At 53.4% G+C, this 26611-nt stretch overlaps 2 protein-coding genes across 3 annotated transcripts; one reads left to right on the forward strand and one right to left on the reverse strand.

Annotated features, from left to right (window-relative positions):
* Positions 1 to 2697: 2697 nt before the first annotated feature.
* Positions 2698 to 6305, reverse strand: RPA3 (replication protein A3). The gene is made up of 4 exons (XM_036758723.1): positions 6106 to 6305; positions 5367 to 5441; positions 4506 to 4614; positions 2698 to 3018 (listed from the first exon to the last, which is right to left on the reverse strand). Exons 1-4 carry the CDS (start codon positions 6202 to 6204, stop codon positions 2936 to 2938), a joined length of 366 nt encoding a protein of 121 aa, XP_036614618.1. The 5' UTR covers positions 6205 to 6305; the 3' UTR covers positions 2698 to 2935.
* A 30-nt stretch (positions 6306 to 6335) lies between these two features.
* UMAD1 (UBAP1-MVB12-associated (UMA) domain containing 1) lies at positions 6336 to 24291 on the forward strand. Of its 2 annotated transcripts, none has more exons than XM_036758410.1 (4): positions 6336 to 6454; positions 9476 to 9628; positions 13891 to 13961; positions 22530 to 24291. In XM_036758410.1, exons 2-4 carry the CDS (start codon positions 9547 to 9549, stop codon positions 22782 to 22784), a joined length of 408 nt encoding a protein of 135 aa, XP_036614305.1. In that variant the 5' UTR covers positions 6336 to 6454; positions 9476 to 9546; the 3' UTR covers positions 22785 to 24291. The 2 variants fall into 2 exon arrangements, with proteins under 2 accessions (XP_036614305.1, XP_036614306.1); XM_036758411.1 differs by lacking the exon at positions 6336 to 6454 and adding an exon at positions 6555 to 6630.
* Positions 24292 to 26611: the final 2320 nt, after the last annotated feature.

The raw sequence follows: 26611 nt of genomic DNA on the forward strand, positions 1-26611 counted from the left end.
TCAGACCTCCCTGAGAGGCCCGCGTGTGGGTGGAAGCGAGAAGGCACTGCTAGGAACGGGTATGAGTTCTTACAAAAAGGCTGTGGTGCGCTCTGGCAGCCTGCTGAGTGCACGAGTTGGTTTTCTAGGACCAGGCATTTGGCATTTCTAATGGGTGAAATCACATTTCTTTGGGATGTTGAGTGGATTTTGTCCTTGTACAATCGCCACCAGTCATGGGACCTCCAAGTGAAAACCCACCTTCACCCAGAGCTGGGAGGAGAATCTAGCTTGCAATCGGTTCCTGCTTTTGGTGGCCATGTAGGGCAGGCGGGCCAGGTGCGCTCCCCTGCGTGTAGGCTCTGAGGAGGGCCCAGGTGGTGCCATTCACATCTTTAAATGGTACCACAGCTTGGGGAGCACGTCTGGCACCATTGTCTTTCCTGATCTGCCCTGTAGGTGCTTTTGAATGTCTGCTGCTTATTAACTAGCTCCAGCCCTCCCTTCCTCCCTCCTTCCTGGACCGGCTGGGCCAGGCTGGGGCTTCAGCCACCATAAACACCATTTCAGCTGGAAAGTGGCGCTGCTCTCCCATCTGCAGATGATGCAGTTTGGGGACAAGGTTTCCTAGGGCAGTATTTTAGAATTTCAACCCAGGAGCTGGCTGCTGAAGAAAAAGGGGAGCCCATGGGACCATCATCGTGCTAATGGCAATGATTCCATTCCTGATGGGGGGTAGGGGCGTGCCGATTCAGTCAAACCAACCCATCAGCATGCACTCAGGAAGCACCTACTGTGTGCCCAGCACTGTCGGGGGATAGGACAGAGAATGAAATAACTCCTACGTACAAGGGAAGGCCAACGAGGCCCTATCTGAATGTATCCGGGCAGCGCAGTGGCCAGAGTGCAGGACACACATTCAGGAAGACCCAAGTTCCAGTCCTGCTGCAGATGCCTGCTAGCTGGGTGACTGGGCAAGTCATGAACCACCTCCATCCCAGGGTGTTGTGAGGACCAAATGGGATAGTGCCTGTAAAGCACTTAGGACAGTGGCTGGCACACAGTAGGTGCTGTATAGAGGTGAGGGGGGCACCTGGGAATCAAGATCGAGAGGCTGCCTTAGAGGATGACAGGGAGGGGCCCGGAGAGGCGGAGGTGGTTGGACGTCTGGTGAGTGTACCCAGCACCCAGCTCAGGGCCTGGCACAGACCATTAACATCCAGCAGCCACCAAGTAATCAGCCCGCAGCCATGGTCTCGATATCAGCAGCAAAGAAGGCCATTCTGGGAGGCCCAGGTCAGGGTGAAAGGCAGGCCTTGCAGCTGACTGGCTGGGCACAGACGGATGGCTAGAGGCTGCCCGAGCCCCGATCTGCTGGCCTTACTCTTTATGGGTCTGGGACTGACATCACATTTGTCAACTCTGACTCCTGACTTATACCCTCCCATCAAATTCAGGAAGCCAATTCCCTCCCCACACCCAGTGTGTTTTAGAGCAATACACTTAACATTATCGTGGCCTTCTTAATTTTCCAAACTCCAGCACTTACGTCTGTGGTTCTGAAGGGTGGGGGCCTTAGAAGTCCTCGAGATACAAACCCAACATTTTACAGATGAGGCAGCAGACCCAGAGAGGAAGCCCCACGGGTAGTCCTTAGAGCAGAGCTGGAATCTGAATTCAGGTCCTTCAATAGGGATGGCCCCTGCTTGCTGGGGAGGCTAGGCTGGAGAACAGCTCGAGCCTGGAGATTCTGCCCCGAGCGAGTAGGGTCCACCAGGCTGAACTGGACTGGGTCAAAGGTTCTGTGATAACCCACAATGGAATGGGGCCCACGAGCAGCTGCAGCATTTCCAGCATGGGCAAAGGGGGCACCCAGTTTCCGCCCTCCCCCCAAAATGTATTAATGATATACCTAGGATTATAAAGGAAACAAAATCTACTGAAGTACAGTTATCAAAATGTTAAAAAGAAATTCATGGCCCCCAAGTGGGGAGCCCCTGGGGGCTCTAAAGCCTCTTCTCCCCTGGTTGGGAAGGGGACCCTCACCCACATTCCATGAAAGCTGCTGGGCTCTTCAGAGCCCAGGGCCACAATCACAAGCAGCTGTCACCAAAGGCTGGCCATCGGAGTCTCAGGCATCGCCACCCCTCTGTTTCCCTCTGAGGGGTAATAACCTTCACTTTATGAGCATAATATGCTTTATTAATTTGTGTCTGTTGGATAATTTGCAGAGCACTTAAGAAAAAAAATTTAAACGTTTAAAGACGGCTTCCTTTATGATCTTTGGATCTGTGGCCGTCCCCCTTGTGACTCAGCCTCCCAAACAGGACTCTCTAGGTGGGACGGATTGTGGCATTCAGCATGAATATGACAGCTCACGATAAGACCATCCCCGGACTCCTTGTGAAGTCTCATTGCTGGTTTTTTGGGAAACTAGAGGCAAGGACGGGGAACGTTGCTGATCTTGTCAACGTCTGGTGATCCAAGGGGATCTGGACTCCAAAGACAGAGATCAAGTCTGGCCACCAGCTGCTTGGCCCCGGCCTGGCCCCTTCCTGGCATGAACCTAATGCGGTTGATGAAGAGCACCAAGTGGCTCGGGAGAAACACGGCTGGCCTTTTAAATCTGCTCTTAGCAACTGAGGCTTTGTGCCCTCTGGGCCAGAACCAGCCAAGACTGGGCCGAGGGAGCGATTCTACAAAGTATCTCTATTCATCTTTCCAGAGCACATAATTCTTTTTTATTAACCAAACAGAATTGTTTGCCCAGGCCAAAGAACCCAAAGCTAACCTCATTAGACAGACAGACAGTCATTCAAGGCTGCCGCTGGAAGGCCGCCAAGTGCAGTCTGCACCAGGGCCTTGGTGCTTTGGGAGCTGTAGGCCAGGAGAAGTGCCATCGGTCAGACGGGGCAGTCGGAAGGCCCCTGCTGGAGAGGGCCGCCATCATGAGATGTCAGTCCTGCTGCGTGGCCCCAAACGGGTAATACTGTGGGAACTCGTGAATGATTTTGACAGCGTCACTGTAGAGCCGTAGATCTGAGAGAGAGGAAGGCTGTTGGTCCACTGTGGCATTACAGTCACATTTGGTGAGGTCATTTGTCATTTCTACCCAGACTCTTTGGGGCTAAGTCATTTAGTCTCCCCAGGATTTTCAGATTCAGGTCTGCCCACCTCCCTCCCTGTGCCATCATCACCTGGCACCTTCTACCAAGATCAGCTCCAAATGAATACGTGACTTACACCTACAAGGTCACACCATAAACATGGCAGAAAAGTGTGGGAAAAGTGACCTATCAGATCAACAGATGAGAGAAAAGTTCAAGACCAATCAAGGGATGAAATTGGGCCACAGAAGACAAAATGGATACTTAATAAAGATAAGTTTTTGCACAAATACAACAAAGCTAAGATTAAAGGGAACTCATTAACTGGAGAACAAAACCTTTGTATTCACTCTAAGAAAGATCTTGATTCCGAGATACATCAGGTCTTGGTTATACTTCATCAGAACAAAAGCCATTCCCTTGTGTTTAACTGGTTTACTGATAAGAACAGCCAGTCTCAAGAGAAGAAACCCAGGCCATCTACAGCCATAAGAAAAAACGCTCCAGATCAGCCCTAATTAGACAAATGCCAATTAAAGCCACTGCTCATCGGGCATCAGACTGGCCAAGACGGCCCAAATGACAAGTGGGTGGGGCACTTGATGGAGGTGGAGAGAAGTGTGAACTCAAGAGCAGGTGCCCATGGAGCCCTGTGGGCCGCTGCCAGGCGAGGCCCCTTCTGTACAGATACACAGAGCCCTTCTGGCGGCCTCATCAGGGTATTGTGGGCAGATCCCACGGCACTGCTTGAAACAGGAAACAGACCCTCCTGAGGGTGTGGCCCTGGGTGCCCTAACAGCACTAAAGACAAGCTATTCTGAAAGCCACAAGGCTGAGGGCAGGACTCCAGCCACACTCCCTGCTGCAGCTGGGCAAGGAGATGCTGTTCCCATAGACAGCCTGGGAGGAAAGGACCGACTGGCTATGACAGGGTGGGGAGCAGGAAGGAGAGGGAAAAGAGACAATGGACAGTGGGGGAGGCCACAGGTGTGCAATGCTGTCTGCACCTTCAGATGAGGTCGCCAAGGTCACTGTATCGTTAATTTTGCTAAACTGATTTACTTTGTTAAAAGCAAATTCAAGCTAGTTAAAGTAAGTTAAAGCTCTCCCAGAGGGAGGATAATCTGGAAATGTCTATAAGGTAAAAACTCTTTAAAAAGGAACTTGCCAGTTGGGCTGGAATGCAGAATGCGAAGAGGGAGTCATGCATCCAGTATGATAAACATTTTACTATCAAGGTATTAGGGAGCCATGGAGGTTTGCTGAGGGGGTGCATGTGTGCAAGCATGTGTGAGACAAGGCTGCCTTGGCAGCTGAGTGTAGGTGGGTAGCGTGGAGAGTGCAGGGAGACCACTGGGGGGGTGGGGTGGGATGCTACAGCAGGCCAAGCGCCCCCACCCCAGCAGAACAGGGGCTCACCAAAGCTGTTGTTGTGGTCTCTGAACAGCATGTATGACGCACACAAGATGGTGGCCTTGGCCGTCACTCTGCCAACTACTTCCAGGATCCCAGAAATCTCCTCTTCGAGCTGACGAAGCAAATGAGGCTCTGCTCGACCCTGAGGCCCCACCCCCATGCCGGGTTCCCTAGAGATGGCTGCTCTCTGCGCACAGCACAGGGCGACCACTGACTGAACCAGGCAGCTGTCGGTGACCTTCGGCATCTGTGCCAACGGCTGCGAGCCCAAGGTGAGTGGGCTGGCAGACACCGGCCTTGGTGCCCGGGCACCAGTGCAGCCTGATACCCTCACCCAGAACCTCAGAAGCCGCCAAGCCTTCCTCGTAAGCAGCCCTGGGTGTGTTTGCTAACAATCATGGGGGGAGGGGGCAGGGGATGGAAAAAGTGATTAAGTGCCTACTATGTGCCAGGCCCTGAGCCAAGTGCTCTTGGAAGAGTGTGCTACCACAATGCCCATTTTACAACTGAGGAAACTGAGGCAGCTGTGACAGAAGGATGGGGCTGACTCTGACCATCTGCTGCTCCACCTACTGCCCACGCTCCAAAGGGCCTCACCCGCTAGCGGTGCGACCCCGTGTTTCAGTTTTCCCATCTGCAAAATGGGCATCACACCAGCAGCTCCCTGCCAGGGTTGCTGTAATTCACCTCCTGCCAGTATGGCCCCGCCCCTTGTCCTGACCCCGCCCACTGCGCTCTCCGGCTCCGCCCCTATCCCGCCCCTCGTCCCGGCCCCGCCCCCTGCGCTCACCGGCTCCGCCCCTCGTCCCGGCCCCACATCCTGACCCCGCCCCCTGCACTCCCGGCCCCGCCCCCTGCGCTCACCGGCTCCGCCAGCTCCACCGTGACCTGCTTGCCTTCCCCATCAGACAGGATGAAAGACTTCCCGCTGGGGTGGATCTGTAAGAGAGCAGGGGCCCCTCGTGGGATGACCAGGGAGAGGCCCCGGCCTGGGCCGGACCCTGGACACAGGCCAGCTTTCCCCCACCTCTCCGATACCCTGGGTCAGCCCCGACCATCGGGAGACCGGATGTCCACTTCCTGGGTGCTCCCGGTCTGGACGCTGGGGTCCACTCTGACCGTCTAGGCTGACTTGGGGCGTGGTGCTCACCCTCAAATCAGAGATGACCTTATCCAGGGCGCCCTAGGAATGGGTTGCCTGTACCCCAAGCCCCCTCCCCACCACCTACAAACTCCAAGGCTCTCTTTCCCTTCCTGGGGGGTAGTTGATCCACACCCCCCCCCCATGCTCTCCCGGCCCCGCCCGCCTCTGACAGTGACATCTCTGTAGGCGCGCCCTTCCCTCTCCCCCTCCCCCGCCCCGCAGGCAGGGTCCGCCGCGCTTCTCCTTCGTTCCCTCCTTCACCCGTGAGGGCCTACTGTGTGCCGGATAGGGAGAGGGTGGGGGAGGGGACCCGGAACAAGGCTCCCCCGCGTCGGGGCGGGGAGCGCGGGACCCGGGGTCCGCTCCGAGTGGAGGGCGGGGGATCCCAGCCTGGGGTGCAGGGGCCTCGGGGGTGGCGGGCCCCTGACCCCCTTCCCCTCCCCCTCCGGTCCCCCGCACCTTCTCCAGCCGCCCCACGAAGCACACGGGCCGGTCGATGAAGTGCGCCACATGCGCCGCGCCGATCCGCGTCCGCGGCAGCTCCAGCACCTCCGCCATGGCGCGAAAGGGGCCCGGGGGCCCACCCAGAGGGCGGGACTTCCGGCCGCCGCGCGCCAACCCGGCCCGCCCCTGCCCGGAAGTTGGCGCCGCTTCCCGCGCAGCCCACCGGAAGTCGACGTTGGTTTCCTGGTGACGACTGGCGTCCCGGAAGCGCCTCGAAGAACAGGGCCGGGGAGGAGGGGGCGGGACAGAGTCGCGCCCCGGAAGTAGCCCTGAGGGGAAGGAGGCAGGATCGCGACTGGGCCAGGTACCGAGGTGCGGGGGCGGGCGGGGCATGAGTGCGCGAGAGAGTGACGCTACGTGGGCCACCGGGAGTGTTGGGCCCACGCGCCTGCCTCAGTTTCCCCATCAGTAAAGAGGGACAGAGGCCACGGGAGCGTTCGCCGGCGTCCCCTGTGGCGGGGCCCACGCAGGGCCCTTCTCGTAAGAGTGGGGGTCCCTGGGACCACCGACCGTGGCGTGCTACACAGAGTTCCTGGATGGGGCGGGCCACCTCTGCGTGGGGGGTGGGGAGGCGTTAGAACACAGACCCCTGGAGGGCAGCGCAGTTCCAGGACGGGACAGTCGACCCTTTTCCCCCTCCCTGCACGAAAACAGGAAGTCCTTGCGAGTCCTATGCTTAGGCACAGACCGAAGTGGGGCTGGGCGATTCCAGGGAAGGCCGACTCGAAGTGCGGATCATTGATTGGGGGTCCGGGCCGGGGTCCAGGGGCTCCTCGTGTCCGCCCCGAGCCCGCCTCGCCCTGGGATTCCTGCCCCGAAGTCCGCGGTCCCCATTATCTGTCCGCCTGCTGCGGGGGTAGGCGAGAGCCGGGGTCCTCTCTCCACAAGCTCTTCTTCGGTGCCTGCCCTCAGGCAGCTTCCCTTCCAGCTTCCAGGGCGCTGCCCATTGCCCACCCGGCCTGCTCCTTTGAGGGGGGGGCGGCTGAGGGGAGGGCACTAAGGGGAGGGTCTGACATGGGCCCGCTCATGGAGGGGGGGAGCTGTCCAACGTAGCCCCAGGACCTCTGCTGTCATCCTCGGTTACTGATGGGTAAACTGAGGCCGAGGCTAGGCCGGAGACCTGCCCGGGATTCCCTCGGCTAAGCCAGCCACTTTACAGATGGGGAAGCTGAGGCAGGCGAAGGGACTTCCCTCGGGGTCCCAGGGGCTGCGGGACACAGAGTCTCCAGAGGGAAGGGCAGTGGGCGGCTTTGGTCGCTGACCACCATCTTGTTTTGTGTTGGGCCTGGACTTTGACCTCTGCCCTCATGGGTAGATGACCTCAGAGAGGGTCTGGGGACAGAGTCGGCTTCCTCCTGGGCACATGTGTGTGAAGCTGCCGCAGGCCAGCCCTGTAACCACCTCCTGTGTGCAGGCCAGCCCCGTAACCGCCTACTGTGTGCAGGCAGAGGACCAGCAGACATTCTGTCCTGCTTGTAACCGCCTACTGTGTGCAGGTCAGCCCCATAACCACCTACTGTGTGCAGGCCAGCCCCGTAACCGCCTACTGTGTGCAGGCCAGCCCCGTAACCACCTACCGTGTGCAGGCAGAGGACCAGCAGACATTCTGTCCTGCTTGTAACCGCCTACTGTGTGCAGGCAGAGGACCAGCAGACATTCTGTCCTGCTTGTAACCGCCTACTGTGTGCAGGCCAGCCCCGTAACCGCCTACTGTGTGCAGGCCAGCCCCGTAACCGCCTACTGTGTGCAGGCCAGCCCCGTAACCGCCTACTGTGTGCAGGCAGAGGACCAGCAGACATTCTGTCCTGCTTGTAACCACCTACTGTGTGCAGGCCAGCCCTGGAACCACCTACTGTGTGCAGGCCAGCCCCGTAACTGCCTACTGTGTGCAGGCAGAGGACCAGCCGACATTCTGTCCTGCTCTGACTCTCCCCAGTGGGAAGAGGGCTGGGCAAAAGAGGAGCAATGTGGGCACGGTGGACCTTGCACCTAGAGCCGAGGAGGGAGGACAGTCTGTTCCCGGCCTGGTCCAGGCGCTCTGCGCTGGCCGCCCGGGGAGGGAGGTGCTGTGATCACCACCATTCGACAGATGAGGGGACCGAGGCTCAGTGACTTGGCCAGGGTCACCCAGCTCGGAAGCACCTGAGGCTGGATTTGAACCCGGGCATTCCTGCCGCTGAGTCCGGCGCTCCACACGCTGCGCTGCCCAGCAGCCGGCTTACCCATGATGCCCTGATCGCACGTGGTTTCAGTGTGGTTTTGTGGGACAGTTAAGGTCAGCACGCATTTATTAAGCACTTCTTGGGTGCTAGGCACTGAGCTGAGCTGGGGAACACAAACACAGTCCCTACCCTCTGGGAGCTTCCTTTTTAATGGGGAAAGACTATACCTGGAAGGGGCTGAGGAGTCCAGGGGAAGGGACCAGGTGGGGGTGGGGGGGTGTCCATTGTCAGGAGTGTAGCTGAGCCCGAGTGCACCAAGGCATAATGGCCGCCCCAGGAGGACGGGGTGCCCCAGAGGCAGAGGCTGGGGGCGAGAAGCAGCTATTAGGAGTGCCCGATGAGTGCCAGGCTTCCTAACACATATAAAGGAAAGGGGGCCCTGCCCTCGGCGAGCTTATATTCTAATGCAGGGGGACTGGAAAGGGCCTGCCTGGGAGCAGGGCTGGCTGCTGAATGACCAGTGGCAGAGCCAGGAGGCCAAGGCCTGGGCCTGGGGGAGGAATCAGGCCCTGGCTCTGGTTCTTGTCCAGTCTCCCTTTGCTTCTTCCTCTCCCTCAAACCAAAGTTTATTTGGCTGGCCTCTGTTCCCTCCCTGACTGTCCTCTGGGCCTCAGGCCCCCACTCTCCTTCCCCTCTTGTCCCCATGTCAGCCTTTGGTTTATGTGTTTCTCCACCAGATTGTGTGTGTGGGTGATTGTGTATGTGAGCCTGTGTTTGGGGAGGGGGATGTGTGTGTACATGTGCGTGAGCATCTTAGTGTATCATATGAACATGTGAGAGCACACGTGTTTGAGAGAGCGTGTGTACGCGTATGTTTATAATGGCTAGTGTGCGTGCATGTGTGTGAGCCCCTCCTCTCTCCCACGCAGCCTCCCCTGTCCCTTACCCATCTCCGGGGGCCTGGGCACCCTGTGATCTGGAAAATCCCTTTGTACCAGACAAGGCTGAGTTTTTTCTTTATGATGTCCCCCCCCCCCCATTCCCACTTGGTCCCTCGTGCTGCCCTGAGATAGATGGAGGGAAAGGGGCGCAGTGCAGGGGTGGCGGGCCACTTCCCTCACAGTGAGATCTCACGCCAAGCTGCCACCTGTTATGCTTTTCAGTTTCTCGGGGCACGAGCTGTGGCGAATGTCCTTAAGCCCACGCCTGAGCCTGGAACAAGCCGCTGCTCACCATGTTCCACTTCTTCCGAAAGCCCTCTGAGCCCAAGAAGGTGCCCGTGCCGGAGAGGGAAGCTGACGGATTCGTCCTTTTGGGTGAGGCCGGGCTCGGGCCCTCCTGTCCCTCTGTCCTTCCATGAATCACGTTAAAGAGCTCTCTGGGAAGCCAAGAGCAGGGCAGGGATTCAGTTGGAGAACACCAAGAAAAGCTGTTTGAAGTCCTGAATGAAACAGTGTCATGTTCTCTAAAAATCCAGCAGATTAATGCCCAGGAGGTCAGAGTGCCCGCAGTGAACCAGGGGCCTTGAGGACAGCAGCTTCCTCTGGCTTGGTTGTGCCGGCTGGTCACAGTTAATTATGGCTAAGGGCCTACTATGTGCTGGGCATTGTGCTGTGCGCTGGGGACGCAGGGCCAAAGAACAGAACGATCCCTGTGGGGAGAGATCAGATTCATCCAAAAATATAACAGTGAGAGTGACCAAAACGAATGCTCACATTTATAAAGCCCCTACTGTGTGCCAGGCACTGTTCTGAGCACCGCACCTGCTGTGCTCCAGGCACAGTGCTGAGCATTTTAAAAAGGGAATTTCTTTTGGTCCTCAGCACCCCAGGGAGGGAGGGGCCGTGATGAGGACACTGAGGTGCACAGGTATTGGCCACTGGTTGGCGTCTGAGGCTGGACTGGACTCAGTCTTCCTTCCGCTGGTGGCAGCAGAGGGAAGGCGTCCATATAAATACAGACGTTTACAAATACAAGGGAGTTGGGAATGAGAGCCTCAGAGTCGGGGCCTGGATCAGGAGAGGCTCCAGGTGGACCATGGCGACTGAGGGCCTGATGGACAGAGGTCTGGAGGGGAGGCCTTCCGGGCACGGGGGATGGGCAGCGCAGCAGCGTCCAGACAGGAGAAAGGACTATGGGCACTTGCAGGGGTGAGGCCACAGTGTCCGGAGGGGCTGGAGAGCTGGGTGAGGGCCAGCTTGTGAGGGGCTTGTACGGCACTGGGGCAGCAGCCTGAGCTATGACCGGTCCTACCAGTCACGTGGGTGCAGAAGGAATCCCTGCAAGGTCCCCATGAGCCCCCACACGTGCTGCCCGTGTTGGGAACAATGAAGGGGGTCGCTGAGAAGCTGTCAGTCCATGGAGAAATCCTTTTCCTTAAAAAGAGCAACAAGCCAGGCACCCCTCTCTCCCAGCGGGGCATGCCCGTGAAAGCCACCCACAGTTGTCATCCCCTGTGCCTTGAGGTCCGGTCTTGGGAGAGTCTGTGACTCCTTCAGTCTTGCCTGCCTCCATCTGGCCTGAGAGGCTCTGCACACATGGAGGAGGGAGGAGATGCACTGAGTAGGCGCCTGCTCTGTGCCAGGCATCTCGCTTGGAGCTCATGGCAGCCCTGGCAGGTAGGCTCTGTGATGCCACCACTGACCTTAGACAGCGGGGCACCCGTGGGTGGGCGGGCAGAAGGGATGTGCTTTGCCCAGCGTCCCCCATTCCTTTAGGGGTGCTGTCGGGCAGTCTGTTGGTCAGCGGCCAGTGAGATGGCATTTTGTGTGTGCCTACTATGTGCTCTGAGCTCAGTTCTAGAGATACGCGGAAAGGCAAAAGTAGAATTAGTGAGCTGATGCAGTGGATGCAGGGCTAGACTTTGTGTCAGGAAGACCCGAGTTCAAATCCAGCCTCAGAGACCTCCTAGCTGTGTGACCCTGGGCAAGGCACCGAACCATCTCAGCCTCAGTTTCCTCATGTATAAGACAGGCGTGATAATAGAAATCCTTAAGCTTTGCCTCACAGGAGGGGCGCGAGGAGCAAGTAAGCTAACTACTTTAGAGCGCCATAACAATCCGAAAGTGCCGTGTGAATGGCCTTCCTTGGGATGCACAGGCCTCCACTCCCTCCAGCTGACCCTTCCGGCCCCAGTGTCCCAGCCCTCACATGGGCAGCCCCGCCCTTCTTCATCCTCTCTTTCCCCACCTGCTACTTCCTGCCTTTGTGATCTTTGACACAAAGGTCCCTTCTCTGAGCCTCAGTTTTGCTCTTTGTAGAATGGGAGAATATGGTCTCATGGATAGAGAGCTGGCCTCAGAAGCAAGAAGACCTGGGTTCAAGTCTTGCCTCACATACTGGCTGTGATCATGAGCGAGTCACTTAACTTCTTGCTGCCCCACCTGACTCTCTAGGATTGTACTTTATGGTCAGCAAGCATTTATTAAGCACTTGCTGTGTGCTCAGCACTGTACTAAGTGTTGTGGGCCCTCGGAGCTCGCAGGCTGGTGGGAGAGGCCTCGTGTAAACAAGAGGAGACCGAGGAGATGAGGGGGACCTGAAAAGCCCTGCGGCAGAATGTCCGATTTGAGCCGGCTTGGAGGGAGCCAGAGAACTCAGCATTGCAAGTCTGGGGAGATGCAATCTGCCTTAGTGGAGGGACTTTCCATACCAGGTGTTCCCCACATGGTGGTTCTGGTGGATCAGATGCTGAGTCTCTACCCTCCCCCCACAAAAACCCCAAGAGGGTGTAGACCCGATCCCTGCTTCTTCCTGAGTCTAAACGCCCTGTCCTCTTACTCCATCTTAAACATATTTTTGAGAAGGACCAAGGTGGTCTGAGCCTGGGAAGAACGGTGAGAATCACAAGAGACGGATGGCAGTGAGACTGCACCAAGATGTCGGCACTGCGTGAAAGCCCGTCGGGCATCGGGCCCAGCGGTCCCGCCAGGTTTTCTACCAATGCTTTCCCTTGTGCCGCTTTCCACTTTTAATGAAGCGACCTCACTTACAGCCTTCCCTCCCTGCCCCTGCCACTTGTGCCCACGAGGTGTTCGATTCAGCTAAGTTAGGTTCGGATTGGGGTTCGCGCTGGCAGAGTAAGGTTTTTATTGAAAGACAGGGGCAGTGCTCTGACACACACAGTTAACACAACAGAGTCACAGACACAGACTATGCAGATGCGTCACCTCCTGGAGGAACTCCAGCCCTCGACCCTCTCAAAGCTGAGGGGGTCCCGGCTTACACAGCCCAGCTCCATCAAGGCCCTGGAAAGGAATGTAGTCCCAGGCGCAGTGTCCTCCCCGTGGGTGAGATCCCCATGTAACTGCCCCATGTGGTGACCTTTATGGGGTCCAGAGAGGGGAGCCACCCTCCCCCGTCCTCATTCCTAAGCACTGGCTAGGCAATCTCAGGAGTATTTCTCCAAGCGGGAGAGGAGTTATTTCCTGTCCTTTGTCTTCAGAGCTCCCTGTTCTTTGTTCAGTCCTATCAGCCAGAGAGGAACGTCTGAGAGCTGCATCCTCAGAGAGGGGCTTCTCAGTCTCCTAGCCGGAAGGGAATGTCTGATTCTTTATTCCAAGCCAGGGAGTTTAGAGATCTCACAGGAGCTGGGGGGTGGGGAGGGGGGGAAGGAAGAGGATCTTCTAGAATGATTTATCATTCACGAGGTCCTACCCTACACCAGTTAGCTCGGTGAGCAGGCTCGTCGGTCAGCAGGCACTTATTAGGCGCTCCCTGTGTGCCGGGCACCTGCTCGCTGCTGAGAGAAAGAAAGATGGCACCTGTCCTCCAGGGGCTTCCATTCTAATGGGAGAAGACAACAGAAAAGGGAGCTGGAGGGTGGTGTGTGGCTAGGGAGACACAAGCACTGGGATCTGGTGCAGGACCAGCGGAGCATCAGACATGGAGGCCTGGGCCCTCCTCCAGTGGAGGTTCTGGTGGGAGCCCTATAGGGAGGGGGTTTTTGGCATTAACAATTGTTCAGGTAGTTAGGTTGGAGTTTCTTTAGTCTCCCTTTACGTCTTCTTGTTTTTATCCCCAATATGCTTCATGAAAAAGCAGACGTGACACTGAAGAACAAAACAAGAGGATCTTCTGGCCTTGACCAAACATCCCGAGGAAGCCTGTGCTGGAGATCACACAATATGGTGGCTGAGGGATTGTTTCTTAACCTTGTTCTTACCCTGTGAGGAGGCTCAGAGAATGTCAGCGGTGACTAGCCTTCCACCCAGCTTCCTGTCTGTACAGAAAGATTGAGCACAAAGTACCTTTAGAGATTGGGCTTCCCCAGCTGCCAGAGCATTGTTACTATCTTACACCACTGTTCATGACCAGTAGCTGTGGTGGAGAAGTACATCCCCTTGTTTGTGTGCATGTGTGTTTACATGTGTGTTTACATGTGGATATGCTCTCTACCTGTACAGCAGTGATGATCTTGTCCTGGGGTAGAACCTGTCTGCAGACTTTGTAAGAAGTCCCAGTTTTCCTCAGTGCTGTGAAACATAAAACTGGCAACCAGCTGATTTCCAAGAAGTCAGTAATTTCAGCTGAGACCAACCACACACTAGTGAAGAACTTTATTCCTCTTGCTTTGAAGGTGACACAACAAGTGAGCAGAGAGCATCACCTCGAAGTAGCCTCTCAGAAGATGCAAAGCAGCCTTCCGAGGTAAGAGGCAGCGCCTCCTTTGATGCGTCTTTGAGGACGGATCTTTTCAGGATGGCCAGGGACAAGCTGGTGGAACCAGGCTTTCCACCAAGCCCGCCATGGGGATACAGGAGAATGTCTTCTCCCTCTGTGTAAATGGGGGCCTTGCTGAGCACAAAAGGTAAGGGATGTTGGTCTTAGCCCATCTTAATGTTGGAGGGAGGGTTATCTGCCCCGGGGGATACAGGAACAGCTGAAGGGAAAGCATTTGCTGCTTTTTCCTCTCTCATTTTCATAGTTGTCCTTTCATCCATTATTTCTGGGGAGCCCCTAAAGCATGGAGTCTTGTTTCTTTTTCATTGGGGTGCTTTGGTTCCTTTTCTGTTCCCTGATGACCTTTCTTCATTGGGCTGTGCCCTCACCTGCCATCTCTGGCCATTTCCCTTGGGTTTTCTGAGAATTTGTTGGGGGTTTTTTGCTTAGAAGCTTGACTCATTTCTGAGCTTACTCTCTTTGCCTCCTCACCTTCTGCTCTCTTGTCTTTTGAGAAGGAAGCATGAGTAGGCCTGCACCATTGGCTCCTTCTCCACCCACAGCCTCCCTCTTTTCTCCCCTCCACACCATCAGCCCCGGACAGTTTTGCTTGGGGGATTGGAGGTACGCTCTGGCTGCTGCGTGTAAATTCTACGAATGTCAGAAGTCAGACTTCATGTGGGGCTGGATTTGAAGCCCCCACTATCCCATCTGTTCTGCATTAACAGACCTCCTCTCTCCATCAAAGTGAAGCCATTTTGCTGATCTCCCCTCTTCCCTGTTAGAGGGTAGAACCAAGTGGTCAGAAATACCATGTTCTCTCCTAATATCCCAAAAGAAAGATGGGTGAAGTCCAGGCCTAGTGGGGTAGAGGCAGGCATGTTGGGGTGGATTCCCAATTCAGCAGTATGTTTTCCTTCAATTTTTACCATCCAACCCTCTGACTGTCAAGTAAGACCTCCTGCAAGGTGGTAACTTAGGGGAGTGCCATTTATATCATCATGAAATCTCTTCTTTCCAGAGTTAAGCCAGTCTTCCTTATCTTCTTTTAAATAAACAGACTAGTGACTGGAACTGGGTCCTTATACCTCCCTAGTGTCCACAGTTTGGAGTACCACAAAATCAGTACTTTGCAGTGAACTCTCCTCGTGGTGGCTGCTCAGCCAGAGTCAGATCTAGAACTTGAGTGAACAGGGAAGAGGAACAGTGGCTTCCTTGGCTTCCCGATTTCTCTCCTCATCCTGGCAGCCTGATGATTTGTGAGGAGGCTGGAGATGGTGTGCATTGGGTGGTGATGGACATCCCTGGATTGTGGGCTGAGTGCTGAGGCTCTCGGAGATACAGCAAAAGCAGATCACCCCTCCTCCTGTTGTGTGGCTGTGAGCCCTGCAGTGAGCAGCATGGAGAGACAGCCGTGTCCACACACATGCACATCCTCTGATCGAAGGGCCTTGTTTTGGGTCATATCCCAACCTACTGCAAATGGCAGTTGGAAGCAAAGTTCCTATTTTTCCAATGTGCTTAAACATGTCTCCTAATTGAAACCAAAGTGATTGTCCCAGATCACCATTTGTATGGAGACACCCAAGCTTGTGAAATATCGACATCTAATTTCATTTAGCCAATCAAGTCATTGTGCAGAACAAACAGACAAAGGTGAGGAACATGGGAAAGAACAAGAACCCCCTAGACCCCCTTTGTTCCAGATGAGTGTCCTACATGACAACGTGTGCCATAATTAGGACCAGGTGGGTGATTGGAAATGGCAGGATGGGCAGGGGCGCTGATGAGCCTGAGGTCCTCAGGAGGCCCCCACCCTCCACCTGCCCCATGGCACTGACAGAGACATGCCCGAATGGAGTGCAGGGCTCCCTCTCTGCTGCCTTTGGGATTACCCCCTCATGATGGCTGACGTGTTCTTCGGGGCCACTGTAGAGCAGCAGTTTTATCAGGTAGCAGTTGCAGCTATAACGATGATACTGAAAATACGGATGAGCTTTGTTCCCTGCCAGATAGAATAGAACCTCCCCAGGTGTCCCCAAAGACCCAGTGTCCTGGCCATGAGGAAGGAGGAAGGCAACACCCTTTGCTTATTCTTATTTTAAGCGTTTCTCAAAAGATGAAACACTGCCCTGGCATTTGTCTGTCTGGGCCTCCCTTTGGGCTGTGTACGCATGTTTGGTCTCAGATGTTGGCAACGTTGGGATGTAAAGCAGACCTGGCCTCAGTGCAGTGCTAGGAAATATGTGGCAGAAAGGAGATGTGCCAGGAGACAAGCCCCAATCCCTACCCTACTCATCTGCTGGATTTTGTGGGGAGAAAAGAACTGTGCACCTCTAGAAATGTTAGCACTTGTGAAGGGTATTAGCAGTACCAGTCGCAGCAGCAGCACTTTGGGAGACTTTTAGTTACCCACAGCTTATTGAATCATTTCCATCTTCCCAGTTCCAGAAGTTGCTTTTTCATGCAATACAGAATTCACCTTCATAGTTTCTCTGATTATAACGTGTTCTTCATGGCTCTAGTTTCATATTTCCTTGATATAAAATCAGAGGCTTGGCAGGTGAGACTCTGTCCATGTGGGATGTCAGAAAGGCTGATGAAGGCCTTCATTTTCAAAGAGGCCCAGCATGGCTGTCTGTGGCCGACCAGTCCAGCTGAGCTCACGTGGCCCACAGGCAGAGCTCAGTGGTCTGTCAGAACTTTGGAGATGGTGGTGAAATGATAGGATTCCAGCTCCTGGTTTGGCAGATACAGGGCCCAGGAGAGGAATGGGTTTGCCAGAGTAGCAGGCCTGTACCTTGCAGATGGAGATTTTCTTTATTATCTGTCATATAATGAAAGGTCTGTGCATCAGTGCCCCCAATCCAGAGTAGGCAAAGCCCCCAGGGTTGACGGGGTGATTGTGGAGGCCACAGATCCATAAGGGGAAGGACCTTGGGACATCCCATCGCCTACACCTTTCAGCCTGTTGTGTAACTCATTTCTTCATCAGGAATTCACTAGGTCCCTAGGCAGGGGTGGGGAACCTTTGTTCCACATGTAGGCAACATGTAGCCTTCTAGGTCCTTGGGTGTGGCCTTTTGGCTGAGTCCAAGTTTTACAGAACAAATCCTTTTATAAAGGGGATTAGTTCTTTGAAGTTTTGGATTCAGTCAAAGGGCCACACTTGAGGACCTAGAGGGCCACATGGCCTCAGGTTCCCCACCCCTGCCCTAGAGTGTGTCCCAGGCCCGGGGCTAGACCCTGGGATGTAGAAAAAAACAATGGTTTGTTGAGAGGAAATGACACAAAGACAAGGAGATACAAAAACAGGCCAAGTCAGTGCAGTGGGGTGTGACTCCTGTCCCCGGGCCCATCTTCTCCCAGATCTCAGTGTCAGAAGTAGCTAAAGTGCCCCTTCTCTGGGCTGCTGTCTTCCTTCGAACTTCTCCTTCTCTTTCCCCCTGAAAACAGAAAAACTCAGAAAAATCTCAGAAATCAGCCATCCAGGAGCTATGAAGTCAGTGGGAGGCACTGGCCAGCTGGGAAGGGCCAGACCCAAATGGAGGCAGAGGTGAGGGGGAGAGCGATCCCTAGGCACATTCCTCTGTCTTTTGTCTTCCCCATTAGAACATGTACTCCTTGAGGGTACAGAGCTGGTTTCTGCCCTTTTTCATAGCCCCAGGGCCTGGGGTGTGGTAGGTGCTTAATGGAGTGTTAAACCTGAAAATTTGGTTGAAGGAAACAACGGAGCTAGGTGATAGAAAAATCCATGTTGTTTATTATTTTCCCTTAAAGCATAGCGGAGCTAGCTTACTTGTACGTACAAGGAGTCAGAGTATAAACTCTGGCCGCCTGAACAAAGCAATGAGAAAACTTATATACGTTATTTTAGCAGAGCTAGCAAGCCTGTATGACCCCATTTTTTATAACCCCCAAGTATGTTTAACCATGATACAAGAAGAGGATTTTCCTTAATGGAATAGAGTTGTAAAGGATGTTGACAAAAGTCAGTTGAGACTACAGCCCAGCGTCTCTGTGTCTCATTACATTCCATAACATAGTACATACCTGTAGAATATTAAGCAAGGTAATCTCTCTTGGGGTTAGGGTAATGTCCTTAGGTCAGTCTAATCTGGTCTTGTTGACAGAGGTAAGGGTATTTATTACCTGAGCAAACTTTTAGAGAAAACAAAGAAGCCCAGGTCCTGGATCTTCATCCAGTTACTCATTAAATCAGGCTCTGGGTCTACTTGAAATTAAAAATGATATAAAATAGTATAATATTTTTCACAGGAGTTTGTGTCTGCCTGTCTTGGCACAGTCTTGGAGACTGAGAGAGTTCTAGAGGCCTCCTGGCTGGGGAACGGGCTGCTCCACCAGGTTCTGACCAGCCTGGCTTCTCCGTTATGCAGAGAGTTCACAGAGCAAGTCTGGGAATAGCAAGGTGGCCTCCAGGCAGGCCCCAGACGGGAAAACACGTGGGCACCCATCTGCAGAGTTAGGCACCCACTGACACACAGACACAAGATGAAATCCCAGAAGCATTTTATACAATTGAATGATGTTCAGCCTTGGTAACTCTCCCTAAACCTGTCCTACATGAAGAAAACAAGACTCTGATAGATGGGACCGTGGAGATAATTTGACTCAGTGATAAATGAGCCCCTCACGGTGAAGGCCTCCTGTGGTCCTTGCTCCTGGGAAGGGGGCCGGGACCAAGGTCTGTGGCAGGGAGCAGGTAAGGGATGAGCCTCTCTTGACCCTTCCACCCCACCATGTCCTTCTCATCCTGGACTCAGCTCTTTCCTCTCCTCTGCTGGCTCTTCCCAGAACCTCCATCTTCAGGAACGAGCCTGAGCCCGAGCCAGCTCTCTGGGCTCCCCAAGCAGATCCCTTCTCCCCACCCCCTCTTTTCAGCCTCTTTTTATTCGTTGTCTTCCTCCATTAGAATGTAAGCCCTGGAGGGCAGGGACTGTCTTTGTTCTTGTTTTGGTCCAGTACTTAGTAGAGGGCCCAGCACATATTAAATATTGGGAAAGGATGGGCGGTGTCCTTGGCAGAAGCTGAGGGGTCAGCAGGGTCAGGTACATTTTACTTTGGACATGTCAGTTGTGACTCGACACATCTGGGAAGAGATTTGGGCCTTTGGGGTCCAATTGCACCCTTGTGAAGTGGGGCCTGAGGGCATGGATGGCTTCATAGTGAGATTCCAGTGTTCGTTTTCCCCATTGGCCTTTGCCCACACTGTCCCCTACTGGGGATGCAGCCTTACGGTGGCTGAATTGAGCCTCATGGGAATTGGGGTTCAGGGATTCTGCTTTCTCAGTGTTTTCTGTGATCTCTGCCTCCCCACTTACTCTTAAGATACTCTGTATTGCCCTAGCCAATGAATATTTGATGGTCTTGTTTGAAAATCTGGCAGTGAAATAATCTCAGATTTCTCAGACTCTGAGGAAAGAACTTTGGTCCTGCTGCGTTCACAGGCCTTCAAAGTCCTTCCTAACCTGCCTTCTCACCCCTCCCTCCCCAGCTTGTCCTCTCTGATCCAGTGCCCCTGGCTGCCAGGCTGCTCCACCAAGACCTTCCTCGGGTACTGTCTTTTGCCTCTTTGTGCATCCTCAGCACTTATCCCAGTGCCTGGCACACAGTAGGCACTTAATTAATGTTTATTGCCGGTGCTGCCGCTGTTTGCCTCTCAGACAGGCACCAACATGAGTCTCCCCTCATATCTCTGCCTACTCTGGTGTGACATTCCGCCTTTTTTCTGCTTTTTTATTTTTTCTTCCTTTTCTCTTTTCACCACTTCTGCTTTTTAATCTCCTGCAGTTCTGCCTGTAATCATCCTCCACTTCCTGAAACCCAGACCCCCTCCTCCTTCCGGAGCCCTTCGGATTCCCCCTTCCCACAGACTCCCTTCCATTTCTTTTTGGGGGACGGGGTTTGCATTTACTTCTCTGTGGATTTTTGTCCCTCTCATACACTGTGAGCTCCAGGAGGACAAGGACTGCCTCCTTATCACATTGCCTTTTGACCTCCAGCACCTAGCACTGTGCCAAACACAGAGTAGGTGCTTAATAAGTGTTTGTTTAAATGAGTTTTATGTGATAAATACACATAGTCTAGGGCATTATTGTGGTTACTTCTCAAGAGTGATCTCATTTTTGCTAATGCCTGGCACCTTTTCAATCACAGAACCACCTGACAATAACCAACTATTGTATTATTTCCAAAACCCTGAGGACCATTGAAAACTCAAATCCAAATCTATACTGTTTCTCCTATTCTTGTCCTTAGGAACTTCAAAATTAATTCTGACTAGCTCTCCCAACAACCTGCTTTCTCAGTTGTTTTTAAAAGATTGAAAAAATAGGTAAGATTGTTAAGAATCCCATGGGGCTTCCAAAGGTCATGGTGGAGTAGTGAGTTGCCATGGGCCTCATTAGGAGTGAGGCTAATTCAACTCCTGCTGAGAGTGCAGGAGGTAGGATGGAGGGGACACATCTCATGAGGCAGTGAGAATGTATGGCCATGGTGGGGTGGTCAGAATTGGGGGACGGGGTGCTCTGTCAGCACAGTTTAAACAGTAGAAGATGAGTTTAATTTGGCCTTTTTTGGGTGATGGGGCCAAGGGTGCTGGGCAGCCAGTGGATGCTTGACTCTTAGCTCTCCAGGGCTTCTGGCATTGGTTTGGGGCCTAAAAGAAATCCTGTGGATGTTGCTGACTGGAATTCTAGCAAAGCTCTTGATAAAGTGTCTCTTGCTGCTGCTGCAGAGAAGATGGAGAGAGGGACTAGACGGGCACATCGTCATATAGGTTCCAAAGTAACTGGATGACTGGACTCGGAGAAGATGTTCAGAATTCCGTGCCAAGATGGCAGGAGGTCTCCAGTGGAGTGCCCCAGGGACCTGCACTTGGCCCTGTGCTTTTTAACATTTTGATCAGTGACTTGGATGGCCTAGGAGGGAAAGCTGATACAGTGTGGATGACAGGCAGGCGCCCAATGGGGCTGGGCAGGCCCGAGCATTGGGATGAATTTATTAATGGCAAATTCAGTAGAGAGCAATGTAAAATCTTGCATTTGGAGACCAAAAACTCAACTTACAAGTTTAATGAGGGGAGGCAGGGATCAATAGCATTTGTTCTGAAGAAGATCTGGAGGCTTAATTGGGCTTGTGTTTATCCTAGTCAGTGGGAGGATGTGGCAGCCAGTGCCATGTTGGGCATCACGCCCAAGAACTGGGGGCCATACTATCATTGTTCTCTACCCTGGTCAGACCTCATTCATCTCTAGTGTTGGGTCAGATCTGGGGCCTGTGACATAAGAAGGCAGAGGATCAGCCAGAGGGTGTCAGGAAGGGCAGCCAGATGGGGAAGGGCCTTGAGAATCATTTGAAGGAAATGGGCACATTGGAGAAGACTGAGGAGGAGCACGAGGGCTGACTTTGCTGTGCAGAGGAGGGATTGGGTTGGTTCTGTCTGGTCCTAGAACCAGGGCAGAACCAGGAACGGCCAGGGGCAGGGGGCTTCAAATAGATAGACAGACTTGCTGTCGGGGATGCGCTGCCTGCCCAGGAGGTCTTCTAGCACTTTGTGTCAGGGCTTCCTTTGTGTGTGGCTTGGACAAGGCCCCTTCCATTCTCTGAGAAACTAGAAAGGTAAAGTGAACAGAGTGCCAAAGACTCCAGGTTCAAATGTACCAACTTGTAGCTTTGAGACATTGGGTAAATTACTTCACACTCGAGGGCTTAGGTCTCCTCATCTCTAAAGGGGGTGGTCATATCGGGTGTGTCACAAAGTTGCTATGAGCCTCTAGAGTGCTTTATAAACATGAAAGCCCACCAAAAATGGGAGCAGTTACCTCCTCCCCTTCTATCTCTGCCTGTCCAGTCTGGGGTGGGTGGGAGCTGGTGAGATCACCAAGAGAGAACCGAGAAGGAAGGGAAGAAAGCCCAGGACAGAGCTCTTGGACCTCCGTGAGTGGACATGCCTGGGAGAGAGTGTATGTGTGTGTGCGTGGATGGGCTGGGTGTGAGTGTATGTGTGTGTGTGTGGGGGTGATATGTGTGCGTATGTGTGTGCAGTGTGTAGATGTGTGTGTAAGAATGCATTGTGAGTATGTGTGAGTGCATTGTGTGTGGTATGTGGGAGTATGTGTGCGGTGTGTGGATGTGTGAGTGAGAGTACATTGTGAGTGTGAATGTGTGTCTCTGTGCCTGCAGCCGGTGTGATTCATCTGTGAGGAGGGGGAGAAGCTGAGACAGCCAAAGAGGAAAGGGGGGAGGGAGGCCGCCCCAGCTAAGGCACAAAGATGGGCTCCCCAAGGCAGCTCTGGAAGCCGGCGAGCCCAGTGGAAGGAGAGGCCACAGCCCTGGGATTAGCAGCCTCCAGAACTAAGCCCTTTTCTTGCCCCAGAAGCCGCTTGTGCTGGCTTGTGTGTGGCTGCTTCAGTTGGCTGCTCCTGTCCCCTTAGTTATCATATTGTCACCCACCCCACCCAGGCTGCTGCGGGTCTCCCCGAGAGAGCTCACAACCCTGGTTACTAGGTCCCCTGTGATTTTTGCTCCCTTTAGGCAGACGTGGGAGAGCAGCCCAGTGGCAGTGCGTCGGGCCCTCCGAAGGATGCTGAAGGCCAGACCGTGGAGAGCAGCGCCCTCGTGGTAGAGCTGCTCAGGGATGTGCCCTTCACCCTGGCGCCCCATGTGTTGGCGGTGCAGGGCACCATCAGCGACCTCCCTAGCCACTTACTGACCTCTGACGTCAACGACAACTTGTCACGATTTTTGTACGATTTTACCCTGGAAAATTCTGTGCTGTGTAACCCCTAATGGGTCGGTAGGGCAGGTGCGGGCGGGCATCTTAATCGTCAAATGTTCTTGTCTAAAACCTTGTCTCGCTTAGTGTTTTCATGTGATTATTCATGTTGGAGGAGCCTCAGGAAAGGTAGGATCAGGAATCACAGATTCGCATACATATTAATTCTGTCACCTTATTTTGCAAACACCGCGTTTACATCCAGAAACACCAGGCTTGACTTTGCAAGACGAGGCTGTGAATTCACTCTTCAACGTTTGGAAAAGCTCAGCGGGGAAATGCTTCAGCCCAGCAGAGCCGCTGAGGCTCGGGCATCTGTGGCCTTGCGCGTTGCCCTCACACACTATGAGTTTGACAGAGTGGTCTGGGGAGCTCCGTGTGAACGGTCCGTCCAGAGGGAGCAGGGGCTTGTCTTCTCCCCCTTCCTCCCCCAATGCTGGCTCCCCCCGGGGCAGGCTGGGGGCTGAGGGTCTGGGAGAGGTTGGCCCATTGAGCCCATCTGCCGGGCTCTGGAATCAGCCCCTGCCTTTTCCCTTTCTCTCCCTAGCATTTTTTTTCGAGGACTTTTCTCTGATAACTTCCTCATGTGAGAGAAGTCAGGAAAAGCCGAGTTTGAATCTGGCCTCGACACTTGCTTAGCTGTGTGACCCTGGGCAGGTAGTGACATCTCTGCCGGCCTCCGTTTTCTCATCGTTAAGATGGGGATGGTAATAGCACCTTCTTCCTAGGGTTCTCATGAGAACGAAACAATATATGCAGAGTGCTTTGCAAACAAAGTGCTGTATAAACGCTGGCAATCATTGTCGGCATCCCCTCCTACGTCCCCACAAGGCAGACGGAAACCCCCAAACGCTGGTTTTCAGCCTCAGAGCAGAGGGTTTAAAGGGTCGGTCTGTCCAAGCCTTGACTGGACATGTTTCCCTCGGCCTCTGCTACAGCCTGACCGGCGGTGATTAACCTGGCCAGGGCCAAGGAAGATGCCTAAGGGTCCGCAGCACTGAGAATGTGTCACTGACGGCGCAAAGTAAGAAAGGAATCAGAGAACTCTTGCTCCTGGTCCCCGCCCGAGGTTGGACTGTCCAAAGGTGGGGATTCTCCACTTGCCTGCTGCTGCTGTGATCAGTGTTCACCAGACAGCGCTATTCAGCAGCGGAGGGAGCGGGGGTGTCTACACTTGGTAGGAAAGGGTGGCAGGCTGGATGTCTGTGTGTGCACAAGGGAGCGGCATTATTTTATGAATATCTCACCCAGAAGATGTGACTGTAAAGACCTGCTTGCTACTTATATCACCAGCAGAAATGAGCATTATTTTTATAACATGTTCTTGTGTGATCACCTTTTTTCACATGCCCCCAATAGATACATTTTTACACTTTAACCACTTTCCCTGAATGTTTCCTCAGATTTTGTCTAAAACACTTATGCATTTCATTCGTCTCTGTTATGTTGTAAATTTGCTATTATTTGCCGAAAACTTAATTCTGTTAAAGTAAATAAGAATAAAAATATGGAACATCAAGAGAATGGTTTCCTTTGTATTATTCAGTGTCTATATATAGTGTACGAGTTCATCAGGGACTGAGAAACTGAATAACTATGGTGTATGATGCAGAGAAATATAAAACACGGTCCTCAACAAAAGCAGCTTTTAAAAGAAACCCCCCCCCCCCCAATGAGTAGTAGGACTGGGAGGGAGCCTGAGGAAGACTGCCTCCTGGATGGGCAAAGGTCACCAGCTGGGACTTGGGGGGGGGGGGAACCTTTAAACAGGCTCTAATTGAAAATACTTTCACCTGTCCTCACATCGCTTGCATGCGTGCGTGCATGTGTGTGTGAAGCCTGGATCAGCCGGGGCCTTTGGAAAGGGGAGTTCTAGGTGAACTAATCTGAATGCCAGGTTCGGTCCTTTGACTGTCCCAAGTCATAGCATTTTGGGAACCTAGGCCTCTCACTTTGAGGTTAATGAAAGACTCTGAGAGGTTGGGGGATGTGCCCCAGACTCCACTTCTCTGGTTTGGGTTTTTTCAGCGCAGTGTAAGCATATCAAAAACTCACCTGCCACTGGCAACTCCAGTCCTTGATTGTCTTGGCCAATTCGAAGTGGCTTACATGCTCTTCCCTCTTAAAATAAATGGACTAAGCTTTATGGTTCCCTTTTGATTCTGCATCTCGATTGTTTCCAGGTCGCTCTTCCCTCAAGAATGGGAGCAAAGTAATACTTTGTGTCCTTTGGGCCAGTCCCTCAACTCTGTGCACCTAGGTTTCCTCCTTTGCAACATGAGGGGCTGTATTTGATGCCCCTCCCTCCCCCAAGGCCCTTTCTGGTTGACCTTGCATGGTTCTATGTGCCTTTCTGTTCTTCCCAGCCAGGGTTCCATCTCCCACCTGGGCACCAATGCCCTGGCTGGTCCCCATGCCTGATGTGCTTCCCCTCTGCCTCCTGGCGCCTGTCACCTCCCAGCTCAGGCACCACCTCCTACAGAAAGGGGGCCTTTCCTAGTCCCCCCTCACTCCCTCTCTAGTGTGTCTCCACATGTCCCACCCGGCCCCAGGCTGATCTAGGTTCTCTCCCCAAAGATGAAGGCTCTTGGCATCTTGGTGTGTCAGAGAGAGCTCTGTGCTTGTGACACCTACAGCGTTAGACCTTGGCCATCTGGGAACTCAGAGTCTGTGACGTGAAGTGCTCTGTGCCCAGAGGAGACGAATGTTTTTAACCTGCAGCAAGAAAGCTGTGTTTACTCATGTTCCGAGAGGAAGAAGTGTCTGTTCTTAATAAAGAAGGCGTTTCAGCTTTAAGTGGTGGCCTCCCAAATGCTTAAAGACCAAGTCACTCATTTTTGTCCAGAAAGCCTTTTAATATTTTGCCTAGTTAGCAGTGACCCAGGGTGTGCTCTGGAACAAGGTTGATCTCATCAAATTACATCAAACAAAGCAAAATAATTTTTTGTTTCGCCCTTGAGAGAAACCTCAATCTAGTTCTTTGTCGAGACTCTGCCCAGATCCAATTTCCAACCCACAAAAAGGAAACAAATTTCTCCAATCCAAGGTAAGTCCAAGGATAATTGCCTCCAGATCAGCCCTTCAGAACAGCTCTCACTGAGCCAACCCCCACAGACCTCTTCTTAGCTAAAAGAGCCCACCCAGAAGTGGAGCTCACCAATGGGCTTTTGCTGGGGTCAGCGCACAAGACAGCATCAGAGCCATGGCTGCTGCCATGGCTAGACAACCCAGGGGTTTAAACTGTCCAGTTTATCCCTCACATGGCCATAGGTTCTTCAGTGGTCATGGTAAAAGGGATGTGACAGCATTGCTTGGTGATTTTGTGTTCACTTTGGTTTTCAAAAATACATAAGGGCTCACCAGGAGGCCAGTCTAGCAGAGTAGCATCACCAGATCCCCAGAGAGGGCAGTCCCCAGGAGGATGGGCAGCTGCAGGCTTCCTTAGCCTTCTACCCATCAGCCACAGACTGGCTGCAGGCCCCCAGGGCACCCAGCCTGAGGCCCAGGTCAGTTCATGAAGGGGAGTACTGGGAGGGTCTGAACCCAAAGGTAAAAGCCACAGTGGGTAGAAGTGATGATGGTCGTAGAGGGACAGCTACCTGGCTTTTATGTTTACAAAACAGAAATGATGAAAGAAAAGCAGCTCAGCTTTCTGTCCCCTCTGACCCAGCAGTCCCTGGCCTGGCAATCCAAAACAAAAACAAGGAGTCCTAAGCGCCCAGGTGGGGCCTGGCATTGGCACATGAAGGTGAGGAAATGATTTTGTGCAGTAAGAGGGGATGATGTGAAGAGGAGAGATTCTGAGAAGCACAGAAGCACCAAGATTCTGAAGTCAGCAGAA

Source organism: Trichosurus vulpecula, chromosome 5, assembly GCF_011100635.1.
Source record: "Trichosurus vulpecula isolate mTriVul1 chromosome 5, mTriVul1.pri, whole genome shotgun sequence".
NCBI lineage: Eukaryota > Metazoa > Chordata > Mammalia > Diprotodontia > Phalangeridae > Trichosurus > Trichosurus vulpecula.